Consider the following 16,266-nt stretch of genomic DNA (forward strand, 5'->3'; position numbering starts at 1 on the left):
CGACATTTCACCCTATCAGGAAGCGAACAATGTAATAAAACCATCAAAAATCGACTTTTCTAAATTTCGTGACCTTGTGACCTTGACCTTGGGGCGAAAATGAAAAATCGAGCTCCGTGGGGCTGGACACATGACATTGGCCTAACCAAATACCGAAACCCCTGTCAGATTCCACCAACTCCCTCGGAGAAGATGTAGCTTGAACTCGATTACCCCCTAAAAAGACATCTCTTTTGGGCGTCGCTCCGCCCACAATGGGCACAATACGCCCACTCTGGGCAGGACACAACTAGATCATGATATCAACCTCCCACCCAAGTTTCATCAAGATCGGATGACATCATCGGGTAGTTATGCTGCAGACAGACAGACAGATAGACACACAGACAGACAGACAGACAGACACACACCCATGACGAATATAGTGGTCACTCTGTTTGATAACTCGTGAACCAACAATACAAGGAGGAAGTGGCTGAGGAGATTGGTGTTGGTCATTGACGATAAGCCAGTGACGACATGCCCGTGCAGCGATTTACCGCAAAAGACTGCGTCGTTTGATCTACGAGACCACCAGGACACGGTACAAGCACCTTGGCGGCTTCAGACGGCAGAAACTGTGGAGATGAGAAATGGGTGGGATGTTGTATCCGCCGTGCACACAAAGCAAATGAGAAATTGGGTCACAGGGGTTCAGGTACCAGGAGAGGGAAGACAAATACCAGCATGAAGGGATTGCTGAATGATTGTTGAATTTCCAAAGCTCTTTGTTTTCTTTTTGCCTCCTTCCCTCCCTGTGGATGGCTCTCCTGCAACGATACAACGGACGGATTCTGTCATCTTTAGCAACAAGACAAGCAGGTGACAGCATGAAGACGCGAATGTTTGGCAAAGATACAGAAACAATTGAGCGGGTTTAACAAATAAATAGAAATATTAAATACTGCGAAATGTTTTTTAAATATTTTATTCCACATCAGGGAAAAGACAAATTTTGAGTTTAAATTATTTTTGGATTGTTTTGATCCCGGTGACCCTCATGTCATGAATCATCTGTTGGGAAAAGAACCGGGGGTCAAATCCAAAATTCTACCATAAAAAACACTGTGTGTGTGTGTGTGTGTGTGTGTGTGTGTGTGTGTGTGTGTGTGTGTGTGTGTGTGTGTGTGTGTGTGTGTGTGTGTGTGTGTGTGTGTGTGTGTGTGTCTTCATAAGTGTAGGTTTTAAAGGCTTTGAGTCGTGCTTTCGGAGGGATTTGAGTGGCGGGGACTCGAAGACCCAAAAGACTCCAAGATCGAAAAGACCCAAACAACCCTGAAGACCCACTGACCCAGAGGACCCAAATGACCCAGAAGACCTAAAAGACCCCAATGACTCAGACGACCCCCAAGGACTCTGATGACCCGAAATACCCCAAAGACCCAAAAGACTGAAAAGACCATGAAGACCATGAAGACCAAAAATATCCCAAAGAAAGACCCAAAATATCTCAAAGACCCAAAAGATCCAAAAGAAAGACCCTGAAGACCCAAAAGAGCCTGAACCTAAAATACCCTGAGGACCCAAAAGACCCCAAGGACCCTGAAGACCCAAAATACCCTGAAGACCCAGAATACCCTGAAGACCCAAAATACCCTGAAGACCCAAAATACCCCAAAGACCCAAAACACTGAAAAGACCCTGAAGACCCAATGGGCCCCAAATACCCAAAAGACCCCGAAGACCCTAAATACTGTTAAAGACCCAAAATACCCCAAAGACTCTTAAAGACCCCGAAGACCGAAAATATCAAAAAGACCCTGAAGACCGAAAAGACCCCAAAGGCCCAAAGGACCCAAAGACTTAAAAGATCCCGGTTACTGAAAGGATCGAAAAGACCCAGAAGACTGAAAAGACCCCAAAGACCTCAAGACGAAAAATATCCCAAAGACCCAGAAGACTGGAAAGACCCAGAAGACCGAAAAGACCGAAAATACCCCGAAGACCCAAAATACCCCAAAGACCCTTAAAGACCTGAAATACCCCAAAAACCCAAACAATCCAAAAGACTGAAAAGACCCTAAAGACCCCTAAAGACCCAACTTAACCCTAAGACCCTAAATACCCCAAAGACCCTTAAATACCACAAGGATCCAGATCGAGAACCCAAAATACTCAAATGACTCAAATGACCCAAAAGACGCCGTGAACCAGAAGACCCAAAAGATGCTGAAGACCCAAAAGACGGCGAGGACACAAATGACCCAGAGGACACAAAAGACCCCAAGGACACAAAAGACCCCATGGACACAAAAGACCCCATGGACACAAAAGACCCCATGGACACAAAAGACCCCATGGACACAAAAGACCCCAAGGACTCCAAAGACCCAAAAGAAAAGTAATTATGCCTCTTATATTGGAATTGTAGACGGTGGCTTGCAAACTGAGCCTCAATGTCAGTGTACAGAAGCGGTATTTTTGTAATCTCAATATACACAAGGCACAGGGATGTGAAATTTGCTGCACATGATGTGAAATGCACAGAGTAAATTGAGTGTTCATTTACATCTGTATGATGTCTAACAAATAAAGATGACATAAGCACACTGACACTAGGCCCAGACTTCAGACTTTGACATGCTCACGCGTCTGTACCATCAAAAACTGTTCCAACCTGTCATTTTTGACGGGCTTCATACTAGTTCCTTATTTCACATGCCCCCCAAAGTTGATTGCATAAACAAAGTTTCATTAAAAATGTCTTTGCGCCCGTAATTGTATCTTTCGGCATTTGACCTATTGACCCCAACCAAGGGGGCGGAGCCAAAATGACTGCTCTTTCACCTTGCCATAGGCCTGGTGTTGGCTTAGCGGTTAGGGTGCCAGCTTTGGATCCTAGGATCCTGGGTTTGAATCCTGGTCGATCGCTGAATTAACGCCAGGGGGGTTGACTCAGCCCGTCATCCTTCGGAGGTCGGCAAATTGAGTAGCAGTTCACTGGTAATTCCCTGTGTGTCGCAAGACGCGACTAACAGGGTTGGCGGCAGGAAGGGCATCCGGCCATAAAACATTGCCTCAAAAAGGGGACCACGGTGCCCGATAAAGGCCAATCCCTGCTCTGCGGGGAAAAATGGCCTCCAAAGGTGGTTCTTTTCACCTTGCCATGTGGTGATCATAGTTATCGAGTTTGGTGAATTTCTGCACAACCATTTAGGATATGGCGTGACAAACAAATACAGAGCCGATTACAATATCCTCCTACCCTCCTGGTTTTTTTCCCCCAAAAAGCGTGGGATAAAAAAAGTAAAATAAATTGCAAAATTTTTATATTTAACTTCCATACAGACTCTTTGACATAGCCTCGGATTATGTCGTGATGTCACAAGGGGAGGAGAAACATTTTATTCAACTAAAACGGACAAATCGAGAGGAAAGGAACAAGAAATCCTCAAAATGGTTCTGAGGGCCTTTCAGGCACATGTGAATAGACCTCGGGTTTTGTAGCACGGTAAAATAAATAACACAGATAAAGTTTAAAAAGCAGTTAAAAAGCCACAACCTCCACGGAGAGGAGTAATAATGCAACTCATAAATAAATTGTTAATACAAAAAAAGAAAAATCTCACAATCACAAAAATGAAAATAATAACAAATGTAATATTATACACATTAAGAGCTTTACCTCAAACAGAGTGATCACAGGTTGGGCTATTTGAACAGATTCTAAGGCTTTCTCATTGGCGAGCAGACTGTACGTCGTCGGCTCATCACACAGCTCGGTGCAATAAACAACATTCTCCTTGGCTGGCTTCTCCAAGTGTTCAGATTTACCATTCGCTCCCTGCTGAGCGCTATCTTCCTGTAAGCACAAAATGGGTGTAGGATCAAAGATTGGGGTTGGGAGAGTAAAATATATATGTATACATACCATATACCAAAATATATATGTACCACTACATGGCCAAAAATATGTGGACACCTGAACATCACACCCGTATGTGCTTCGTCAGACATCTCATTCCAAAATCATGGGCATAAATATGGAATTAGTCCCCCGCCTTTGCTGCTGCAACAGCCTCCACTCTCCTGGGAAGGCTTTCCATGAGATGTTGGAACATTGAGATGCGGGGATTTGCTTCCATTCAGCCACAAGAGCATTAGTGAGATCGGGCACTGATGTTGGGTGATTAGGCCTGCCTCGCAGTTGGCGTTCCAATTCATCCCAAAGGTGTTCGATGGGGTTGAGGTCAGGGCTATGTGCAGGCCAGTCAAATTCTTCCACACCGATCTCGACAATAGAGGGGTCAATATATGGTTGAACCCCAAAAAAATTGATACAAAAGGTTTTTCAATGGATTCTGGTACCATTGGGCATGCTAAATAACATACTAAAAATCTAGTAACATCTGACTTCCGGAAAGGGGTCATTTTCAAGATGGCGTCCAAGATGGCCGCCGGGAGCTTAAAATGGCCATATCTCAATTATTATTCAACCTAGAAAGGTGGTTTTGGTGTCTAACCCTAGGTTTTAGGGCCCAAGGAATCCAATTGAATCAATAAAATTACCATCAGTTAATTATTTATTGACAAGTCCAAGATGGCATCCCAAGGTGACATCCTGATCCACTAAAATGGCTCTGTCGAATAGTAGTCAACCTAGAGAGATTTTTTCAGTGTGTATACCTAGGTTTAATGCACCCAGGAAATCATCAAAATTACATAAGCACAAAGTAATCAGGTAATCCAGTAAGCCAGGTTTACCAGCCCATTAGGCATTTGTTGTCTTATACAGTTAGTCGCTATTCATCGTCATCCTCCGACTCACCAGCTAATGAACCAAGTGTGTGTTTCAGATTGGAGATAAGAGTGTAATGTGTCTACACCACTGCCACCTGTGACTCCCGTCCACAGTATTCAGTGATCATTACAGACAAAGGTTTGTACAAAGCTTGAGAGGTTATGGCAAGGGACAGACTATTTTATATTGGGGAGGGGGGGTGAGGGGGGGACTGAAAAATCTGACAAACAATTTATTTTCATCTCAAAAGGAATAAGTATATTATTTGGTACATGCATGCATAAACAAAATCCATATTTTTTAGACATTTCCAAAAGAAATGTACACAACTTTTCCCAGCTATAGCCTGGGGAGGGGGGGGGGGGGCACTCCATGTGTTCAGGGTAGTAGGACTGTGCCACCCATAAGGGTGGCTTTTTGGCAATTTGAGTATATTCAAGGGTGTGGAAAATTCCATGTGTTGTATATTCAAATTTTGTCACAGTTAACTCTCAGTTAACTGTCAGTGGCCATCTTCAGGAAACAAAAAGAATTTGGAAGTTAGAGTTTTGTACTAATTTTGGGGGGTTAGGTGGTTACTTTCCATATATTGACCATTCTAGAGGCTATTTGCATTTCGTTATGATTTTGTAAAGGCACTAATCATACGTGTATTAACTTCTTCTTTTTTTCTTCAAGGTACAAGATGAGTGCATCCTGCAGTGACCAGATCTATCTCATTTGTCAAGGCAAATTGGAAGATGGAGGTGATGTAGGCAAGATTCGCCAAAAGGGTGCTGATGGGATCAATGAAGCTAGTGTTCAGAGAGGTGACACCATTGCTGTGACTGCTGGCTGTAAAGTGCATTTGAACTGTCGCAAAATGTACACAAACAGTATAGAAATTGATCTTCATTTAAAGAGGAAACAGAGTGGTGAATCCAGTACCACTAAAAGGAGTACCCGGGTTTCTGAAGGTCCGTTCAATAGCAAAACTGATTGCCTTTTCTGCGGCACTAGTGTTCAGGAAGGAAGTGCAGACTATAGTTATGTGAAAACTGATATCTTTGCAAAGAAAATATTGCTATGTTGTGATAACCGGCAAGATGAGTGGTCTTTCAAGGTCAAAGGTAGAATTGAATACTATCATGGGGATCTACACGCTGCAGACTGCGTGTATCATCAAGATTGTAGCAGCCATTTCAGGTGTGGCCGTCATATACCCCTGCAATTTCAGACAGATCCTGATCCAAAGCGGAGGACATCTGGAAGGCCAAAAGATGAGGACCAAGAACAAGCCTTCTCAAAGATGTGTGCATACCTTGCAGCGAAAGATGAAGAACAGCTGACTGTTTCTGACCTTAGGTGTAAAATGAAAGAGTATTTGTCTAAGGCCGATTCCCTCCCCTATGGTAATCAATACCTAAAAAGACAGCTGAAGGAACGGTATGGAAACTGCATATATATTGCAGAAGGAGAAGGTTTAGATGACATAGTGACAATGACAGAGAAAACGTCACACATCCTCAGATCATACTTCAACAGCACAAACCAAGAAGGTGATGAAGAGTCGCAGAAGAGAGCAATACTTGAGACAGCTGCAAGGCTCATAAAAAGTGACATCAAGACAAATGTGCCACCCGTTAACGATCAGTACCCGACTACAGAGACACTCAAACTTCAGCCCGCTCTTGATTACATTCCAGAATCACTCCGCATTGTATTAAAGGCCTTATTTGTTGGTAAAGACACATGGCGAAAAGTTGCTAGCATTGGCCATGCAATCATACAGGCAGTCCGACCACGAGCTGTCCTTGCCCCTTTGCAAATTGGCCTTTCAGTGCAAATGCACCACTTAAATCGGTCTAGGTTTCTTGTGGATACCTTGTGTCAGATGGGGTTCTGCTCTTCCTATGGCGAAATTCAGAGGTTTGAAAAGAATGCTGCAAATTGTGCTGCACCAAACATGCTTGGTAAGGATATTGATGTGTTGAACATGGCCTTGTTATTCGCAGCAGACAATGTATACACAAAGAATTAAGTTAAGCACCCCCCCGTTTTTTTTACAACCTCGCACATTACAAGTTTGTTGTCGTCAAAACAGTGTAATATACCCATGATATTGCTATATTTTCTGGAGAAGTGATATTATGGTCACATAAAAACATAACAATCATGCCGTTTTCAATATTTTATTCTGAATAATTTAAGGTGAAATTTTTTGGGAATTTTAGGCATATTTTCACCTCAATTTAAGTATGGAGCTATAGGTCCATCACGGACAGTGTGGATGACGTTTATGTTTTCTAACGTACAGTCATTGTTCTGAGAAGACCTCTAGCGATCTTTGCGTCAATAACGTGTGTAGGACCCACGTGATCGGATCACTGACTCAACCCTACGTCTCATAGACCCTGTAAGCCGTCGTATGCGTTGCTGTGGCAGGTTATTGTCATACCAATCATTATTTGATCTCACATACCTTAGAATATATGCCAATGTATACATATACACAAAGAATATATATTAGGGGGTGCTTACCTTAATTCGTTGTGTAGGGGTGCTTAACTTAATTCTTTGTGTATAGATCATAACATTCTTACAATCGATGGGAAAGGAACATTTCATGGGATGGGCATGATAGCTGCCTTGACACCAGGACAGAAGACAGACCAGAGTATCCCTAGGCACAAAACAACAGAACTGAATGTTGTAGAGAAGTCAAAGGTTGCGATAATAGATCATCGTTTTGCCAAACACCTTCGCCGAGACATCACATTCACAGAACTTCCGAGTTTCACTGAATGTGACATGAAGGTTGATCTGCTTTGGGAGTTGTCGTTCAACTTCAAACAGGCCACACCAGGTTGGCAGGGGATGATGCACATTATTTATCAGGGAAACAAACACCCAGGCCAGTCTTCAGTCAGGTATCTACCGATGATAGACATGTACTCTGTCAACATTGGAGTTCCTTTCTGGTCTTGCATCCAAGCACCACCTTGCCCCAGTAGTTACATTCGACCAGCCCCTATATTAGAAGGAGACAGAAATAATCCTGGATTCACCACCAGACAGCCACCTAAAATCCATTGTCCTGCTGCTAGGCTGCTTTCACACGTTTATGAATTTGCTAGGAGCGATTGGTACACTGATGGAGGGCACAGGACTTAAGGACATTCTAGAGGTAGTCTATGGTGGAAATGCCGTAGCCCATATGATGACAGGCAAATCGGTTCAGAGAGCATTCCGTGGCCATCTTCTTGGAGACAAATGTCTTAACCGTATGATAGTGTCAGAGATGGCAGATGATAGTCCCGAATTTGCAGCAATGGTTGAAGAGTCTGAAGGGATGTATACTGCACTATTGAACGGTGAGATGACATTAGAAACTGTGTTCACCTCAGAGACCATCGGTCGAATAAACGAAGAGCTGGAGAAAAGGAAGATGGAACTGGGTGCTAGGTCCAAGACAAGTCAATTGTGGCTCAATTACCAAAGCATGGTAAAAGTTGCTATGTCACTGATAAAGACAGATCGAACAGGTTCTTGGCTGATGCACCTACATACCGTTTCTGACTGCATTCCGATATTCGCCGCAGCTGGGCATTACAGTCACCTGAAATCAGCATACGTCTATGTCCAAGAGATGGGTCAGCTTGATATCAACCACCCAGACATATTCAGAAAATTCGAAAGGGGTTTTCATGTTATCCGTCGCAGCAGCCAGTTATGGGCAGGCCTCAGTTCAGATCTTGTCATTGAGCAGACGTTGATGAGGTCGTTGAAGACCACTGGAGGTCTGACACGCGGAAGCGGAATGTCTGAAGAGCAGAGAGCCCTTTGGACCATGTCAAGCCCCATAACATCAGAGTACAATATCGCAATGCAGGAGTTCACAAACCTGTCATACACGACATCTGAACAGCACAAGGATTTGACGGAGTCGAGGATGAAAAGGGACGCTGCTGACCTGGAGGAGATCAGTTCAAAACTTGTAGGATGCTCACCTTTCTCACCAGACTCTTCATTAAGGAACATTGTCACTGGTGTTGTGGCTCAGGAAGGTGTGAATGTGCATGAATATGAGTCTGTTGGATGCAAAATCATGCACAAAATGATTGGACAGTATGCATTCACATTCTCATTCAGTAGAAAGGATAAAGCCAGAACCCTTGGACAAACATCAGCTATAAAGGTCGCTCCTGATCGAACCATTGATTCTGCACTTCTTTTTCAACGTTTCCTGGTAGTCTCCCAAACTGGGGAGCTATCATTGCAGGAGGTTATGAGTTATGAGCTCAGTCCTTTCCCTCCTGCCCTCTTTGAAGCCAGAAACGTCTTCCGAAAGGCTGATAAGCCACAACTAGCTCACGCGATCTGTGATCATGCAAGTGATGCCATCCTAGATTCTGTACCAGAAACGGAGATCCACATCCTTGATGGAGGTTCACTCCTTCACAGAATACCATGGAAGAGTGGAGAAAGCTATGGTGAAATAGCGCAGTCGTATGCTGACTTCACCATCCAGCATTATGGTTCAGCTACGACCATTGTCTTTGATGGCTATGAGGAAGGGCCGTCCATTAAAGACAACACGCATCAGAGAAGAGGACACAATATTCATCCCATTGTCAGCTTCACTGCTGAGACAAAGTTCTCAGGCAAGAAGGAGGAGGTCCTGTCAAGAGATATCAATAAACAGAGACTGATCGGGATGATAAGTGATGAACTGAGAGAAAGGTATTGCACTGTGGTCAATGCACCTGGAGAGGCTGACGTAGATATAGTAAAGGCTGCAGTGGAGGCATCTCTTCTACACACCACTACACTGATTGGAGAAGATACTGATCTCCTTGTCTTATTCCTTTACTATGCGCAGGGAGACAGTAAGAGCCTTTATTTCAGATCAGACAAGTCCAAAGCTGATGGCAGTTTTAAAGTGTATGACATCAACCGTCTAAAAGAAATCCTCGGACATGACATGTGTTCTCAGTTGATATTCATCCATGCCATGACTGGTTGTGACACGACTTCTCGGATTTTTGGTGTTGGCAAAAAGACTGCTTTCCAGAAGCTTGTAAAAGGAGACCCTGTCCTTCGGTCTTGTGCCAACACATTCACCATCCCAAACCAGACCACAGAGGTGATCGATGACCTTGGATGCCGAGTAATGGCTATCCTCTTTGGTGGCAAGTGCAAAGATTCCCTTGCAACAATGCGATATAACACCTTCAGCAAGAAGGTTGTCTCTGCTTCGTCTTTTGTAACACCCGAACGTCTGCCCCCAACTGAATCTGCTACCAAACTTCACTGTTGTAGAGTGTACTACCAGATCATGGTGTGGATGGGAAAAGAAGAGGGCATGGATGCCATGAAATTGGGGTGGAGCCTGCAGGATAATCAGTTTGTCCCACTTATGTCAAGAATGAACGCTGCTCCAGACAGTCTCTTGAAGGTCATTCATTGTAACTGCTCCACTGCCTGCAAGACACTCCGCTGCTCTTGTAGACGATATGGACTACCATGTACTACTGCCTGTGGACCGTGCCAACCTGAAGAATGTGACAATCCACATAACAAGTTTCTTCCAGAGGAGTCGGAGGATGACGATGAATAGCGACTAACTGTATAAGACAACAAATGCCTAATGGACTGGTAAACCTGGCTTACTGGATTACCTGATTACTTTGTGCTTATTTAAGTAATTTTGATGATTTCCTGGGTGCCTTAAACCTAGGTATACACACTGAAAAAATCTCTCTTGGTTGACTACTATTCGACAGAGCCATTTTAGTGGATCAGGATGTCACCTTGGGATGCCATCTTGGACATGTCAATAAATAATTAACTGATGGTAATTTTATTGATTCAATTGGATTCCTTGGGCCCTAAAACCTAGGGTTAGACACCAAAACCACCTTTCTAGGTTGAATAATAATTGAGATATGGCCATTTTAAGCTCCCGGCAGCCATCTTGGACGCCATCTTGAAAATGACCCCTTTCCGGAAGTCAGATGTTACTAGATTTTTAGTATGTTATTTAGCATGCCCAATGGTACCAGAATCCATTGAAAAACCTTTTGTATCAATTTTTTTAGGGTTAGGTGAGTTTTTTTCGTATATTGACCCTACCACAAACCATTTCTGTATGGACCTCGCTTTGTGCACGGTGGCATTGTCATGCTGAAACAGGAAAGGGCCTTCCCCAAAATGCTGCCACAAAGTTGGAAGCACAGTCATCCAGAACGTCATTGTATGCTTATCGTTAAGATTTCCCTTCACTGGACCGAAGCGGCCTAGCCCGAACCAAGAAAAACAGCCCCAGACCATTATTCCTCCTCCACCAAACTTTAAAGTTAGCACTAGGCATTCGGGCAGGTAGCGTTCTCATAGCATCTGCCAAACCCAGATTCGTCCGTCGGAATGCCAGATAGCGAAGCGCGATTGAACACTCCAGAGAACGCGTTTCCACTGTACCAGAGTCCAATGCCGGGGAGCTTTACACCACTCCAGCCGATGCTTGGCATTGCTCATGGTGATCTTAGGCTTGTGTGCGGATGCTTGGCCATGGAAACCCATTTCATGAAACTCCAGACGAACAGTTGTTGTGCTGTCGTTGCTTCCAGAGGCAGTTTGGAATGCAGTAGTGAGTGTTGCAACCGAGGATGGACGATTTTTATGCACAAAGCGCTTCAGCACTCGGCGGTCCCGTTCTGGGAACTTGTGTGGCCTACCACTTCGCGGCTGAGCTGTTGTTGCTCCTAGATGTTTCCACTTCACAATAGCAGCACTTGCAGTTGACCGGGCAGCTCGAGCATGGCAGAAATATGACGAACTGACTTGTTGGAAAGGTGGCATCCCATGACGAAAGTCACTGAGCTCTTCAATACGGCACATTATACTGCCAATGTTTGTCTATGGAGTGCTTGATTATATATACCTGTCAGCAATGGGTGTGGCTGAAACAGCCGAATCCACCAATTAGAATACTTTTGGCCATGTGGTGTGTGTGTGTGTGTGTGTGTGTGTGTGTGTGTGTGTGTGTGTGTGTGTGTGTGTGTGTGTATGTATATATATATATATATATATATATATATATATATATATATATATTGTTACGGTACGCGGTTAAGGATGTTATATTTGCCGAGCGGAGGCTCCGCGACCGAACAGTTGTTCCCCGACTAAACCCGATTAACCAAACGTTGGCCGTATCGCGCCACAGATACTCAATGTGGAAAAGACTAAGACGACGAATGCAAAGAGGAAGGAGAAGAAGACGTACAGAAGAGTAACGGGGTTTATTATTATTTACACACACATAAGCAAAAAGAACAGTCACGGGTATTTACAGCGGACATGAAAACGCAGGTGACACGGTGAAAATTACTAGCTTATACAGACTTAGTTACTACCCAGGACAGCACGAACAAAACAAACTCACGTACGCAAATGGGGAACTTGCAGGCAGGAATGGCTGGAAAGGATGAGCAGGTGGGATCACAGGGCACAGCGAGCAGGTCCACTCCGGGCGGGAAGCGGGGAGCCGGCAGCTCCTTGTATTCCGCTTTACAGCGCACGCCGGCAGTGTCACTCGCTGCCCCGTCAGGGCTTCACGCGGCTGGTTGAAACGGGGCTGGACTCATCTGCCGTATCTCTTTGCAACTCGTTCGTAAAAGTTCCTCTGCTTTCTCTTGGACCCTTTCTTTGTCGTGTACCTCTCCACGCAGCTCAGCTCGTATTCCCTTCCTCTCACTTCTCTCCAGCGCGGGACTGACACGCCCCCCTCGGTTTCGGTACCGCCCTCCCCCCCGTGCTCTGTTTCGTGACCTTGTATGGTAATCCCACGGGCTTGTCTCCTTATTTGGGCATGGCGCCGATGGCACGCCCCTCGTGGCGAGCCACGGGCTCGTTTCCTTATTTGGGCATGGGGCTGAACAGCCCTGCCCTTCGTGGCGCGCCCTGGGCTTGCCTCTCCCGGGCGACCCCGCCCCTCCTGTTCAAACAGAGCACGGAGCACATATTCACTATAGCAGCGAAATGAGAGGGCGTGCACCCCACGCTTGTGAACTGCTTTACCTGCAGATGGAGAGTTTGGCTGGGAAATGGAAGTATTGAAGGGGAGCTATTCTTAATTGATTCGGTGCAATGGAGTATTATTCTAATGGAAGACAAGGCCTTACTCTAAAACACATAATAAGATATAAGCTACTGAACAAGGGTTTTATCGGGTCCTGCAATGTGGTGTTTCATGGAATAACTACCGGGACGGCCTTTTTATCTTTACACAACTCCGGAGGCAGGAGGGGCCATATCCAAACAATGTTCATCACCATTTCCAATACAATACAACACAATCAAAAAAATGCAATCCTCATATCCGCAAATATATATATATATATATATATATATATATATATATATATATATATATATATATATATATATATATATATATATATATATATATATATATATATATATATATATATATATATATATATATATATATATATATATATATATATATATATATATATATATACATACATATATTGTTGCGGTTCTGAGAATGTTCATATTGATTAATAACGGTTAAAGGTTTTGCCCCCATAGTTAATCCACATGCAACACGTAGGCCACCTTGGAACATTAGTTATGTCATAGTATATGTGAGATAAGGACATTCCCAATAGTGATACCTGCGTTGTGTAAAGAAATAAATAAGAGTAGGTCCCGTTCATTTTGCAGCCCACCCTCCAATCGACCTCGTTGGGCACCATCCAGTCTGCGCCCCATTCCCCATTGCGCACCATCCAGTAGGGTGGAGTGAAAATAGGCAAAAAAATTTTTATTTAATTTTAACTAGCTAGATATGCCAAAAGGTGCCTTTACATCTATAGAGCACTGTGTTAAAATTGAACAATATTTTGATCTCCCTCAGTAACCTTTAGTTTTACTATCCTACGCAACATAGTAAAACAGCTCATAGATGCATTCAAATCATAGGTCTATTATAGTTTGACTCAGAATGTTACAGTCACACAGTTACAATGTGAAGTGTGTGAAGTCGCGCTTCGATTCAAACGCTGGCATCATCTGTCGCGAGGCGACACGGGCACGGATGAAGCCGTCTCGCCTTTTCTTGCCACACACAGCTTGAGCGGCCTCGGTCTCGAGTTTCACAGTCGTTTCCACAGCCTGTGTGTGGCAAGGGAATTTAGGGAAGAGGACAGTTGGGGTGACATCCATCGTGATAAGTTCCTTCAGCTCAGGGTCTGACATGCCTCGGATCACGGGAGGCTCCGAGATGGCGCACGCTCCCCAGTCAATTAGGTCGAAGTACTCCACTGCGTCAAAGTTGAGTTTAGCGGGGACCTTGAACCATCGTATCTGTCCAGTAAGCTGTCTGTCTGTTGCTCTGGCTTTCATCACTCGCCGCAAGCCCCATTCTCGTATTTGAGGTCGATGGTCAGTTATCATGGCCAGGAGTATATTTTCCGGATGTGCAAAGTACGTGTTGTGGTGCATAACAGGGTCAACGATCTTCTTGTGTTTAGCGCTAAGGTATCGTGACTTGACGATCATCTGGTGGATGTGCCTGGCTCCATCTTTGCATGACGAGTAGACTTTGATGGAAAACCACATTGGAGCATACACTCGAATGATATATGTCACCATGGTTTTCAACTTCTCGGGTGGTGTCTTGATGCTGACGTACAGTCGGAGTATTCTATTAGCTGTTGTAAGCCACCGAGAGTGATTCAGGCATCCAGGGTTTTGTAGGGCCAGATCGACGCTGCATTCACCTTCGCTAATGCCATTGCACATTTCCAAGAGATATCGCTGGTCTGTACTCAAGTCTCTCGGGTCCACATTCGGCAATGCCTGACTCAGTTTCACTGGCGTAAACGATGTTACAGGCTGTTCGTTACACGTTGATAGACGTTTTCCGATGGGTCCTGAGAATCCACGCGGGCCTGTAGTTGTGCCGTCGAGTTCCTCGAATAGATGCCGCAGCGGAAGTTCATTGGCATGAAGAAGACATACCAGCCACTGCAGTGGACGATTGAAGGTTTCTTCCAGTTGTCGTATAACACCTCCTGTATGTCCCGTATTCACGTCAGTGCCGTCACACCCGACTACATTGATGTCCTCTGTCTTCACATTCCGTTCCTTCAGACTAGCGACTAAAGACTCTGCAATGCTTTTGCTGGATCCTGATGATGGAGTTGTGTGGCTGAAGTACGATGAACCGGGTTCTGCGATGATGCTGACGTGTTCTTCTTTGACTGTTGTTCGGTGATTCTTGTCGTCAGTGCCGTGAACCTGAGTCATGGTGTTATCCTTCCTGCCATCAAAGGCATCTATGACGTTTGACATCAGGCATCTATGACATCAAAGGCATCTATGACATACAGGCATCTATGACATCAAAGGCATCATTTGTCCCTCTATGACGGTGCAGACATCACTTTGAAGTTCTTCTCGAGTTTTGCTACGTTCTCTGCGGATCTTGCTGCGATCAATTATTATAGAATGGTCTTTTGGTGAAACTACGCCGAGATCGTGTAGAACTGATGTAGCTAATATAGCAGCTGATCTGTCAGAGACGCCAGTTCGGTCGCAGGCTTTAGCGAGCGAAGGTAGTGAGATCGTCATTTGTTGCTGTTGTCGAACCGGTTTTGGTGTGCTCTGGAGATTAACTGATTCAGAAATATACTCATCGTCAGTCGCGCTATCCGCGTAGTCTTCTTCGCTTTCGTCATACGTAGAAGCAATCTGACTTTTGGCATCTTCGTAGTGAGTTTTCATTCGTTTGAGATTGGTCTCTTCTCTTTCCGCTTTCCTCTTCAATCTTGATGTCTCTTCTTGATCTATTCCGCCAATTACCATGTTCCTCGGTCCTCTCTGGTCTTGAAGGAACTCTCGCTCTTTTTGCGGCACTTTATGTTCTTTCAAGCAGTTACAGTTAGACACCATGTCAGAACATTTACATTTGCTAAAATCAAACAGATTGTTAGATTTGTCGAGAAAGTCTGTGAGTCGTTGTTTGTAGGTGGCTTGATCCTTTCTTCCCTTGTAGACTTTTAGGATTGAATTGTACTTGTCATGGAAAGATCTGAGTTTTTCAATCGCTTGCGCGTGCGATACCGTTGGAAGAGAGGCCGTTTCCCATACCTCTTGAATTTCATAGCACAGTTTGTGAGATATGTCAACAAATGAAGGGTATTTGCCATTCTCCGTCCTAAGCTGTTGCCGAGATTGAAGGTATCCTTTCATGACATCAGCGTACGTTGGGAGAACGTTAGTTTGGATGTTTCGTGGAGCTCCAAATATCACGCATGTAACTTGATCTCTTGTGACCGCCATAGTTCTGAAAACAAACAAAAACAACTTATTACAGGTTTAACTTAGGGTTACCCAGACAGACAGACAGACAGCACAAACAACACGAACTCACTCACACGAATTGAAGGGGGGTGGCAGGAGTGCAGCAATCG

General features: G+C 44.4%; 1 protein-coding gene across 2 annotated transcripts in view; it reads right to left on the reverse strand.

Moving 5' to 3' along the window:
• The window catches only part of EXOSC10 (exosome component 10), a 66,585-nt gene that overhangs the window by 23,566 nt on the left and 26,753 nt on the right, over positions 1-16,266 (reverse strand). For both annotated transcript variants that reach the window (XM_068111252.2, XM_068111254.2), the window contains exons 15-17: positions 3,665-3,841; positions 723-809; positions 540-617 (exon numbers count right to left, since the gene is read on the reverse strand). In XM_068111252.2, coding sequence (XP_067967353.2) covers positions 540-617; positions 723-809; positions 3,665-3,841 — 342 coding nt within the window. The remainder of the gene's footprint in view (positions 1-539; positions 618-722; positions 810-3,664; positions 3,842-16,266) is intronic.

This window comes from Myxine glutinosa, chromosome 3 (genome assembly GCF_964187855.1).
Source record: "Myxine glutinosa chromosome 3, kmMyxGlut1.1, whole genome shotgun sequence".
NCBI classification, from domain to species: Eukaryota; Metazoa; Chordata; class Myxini; order Myxiniformes; family Myxinidae; genus Myxine; species Myxine glutinosa.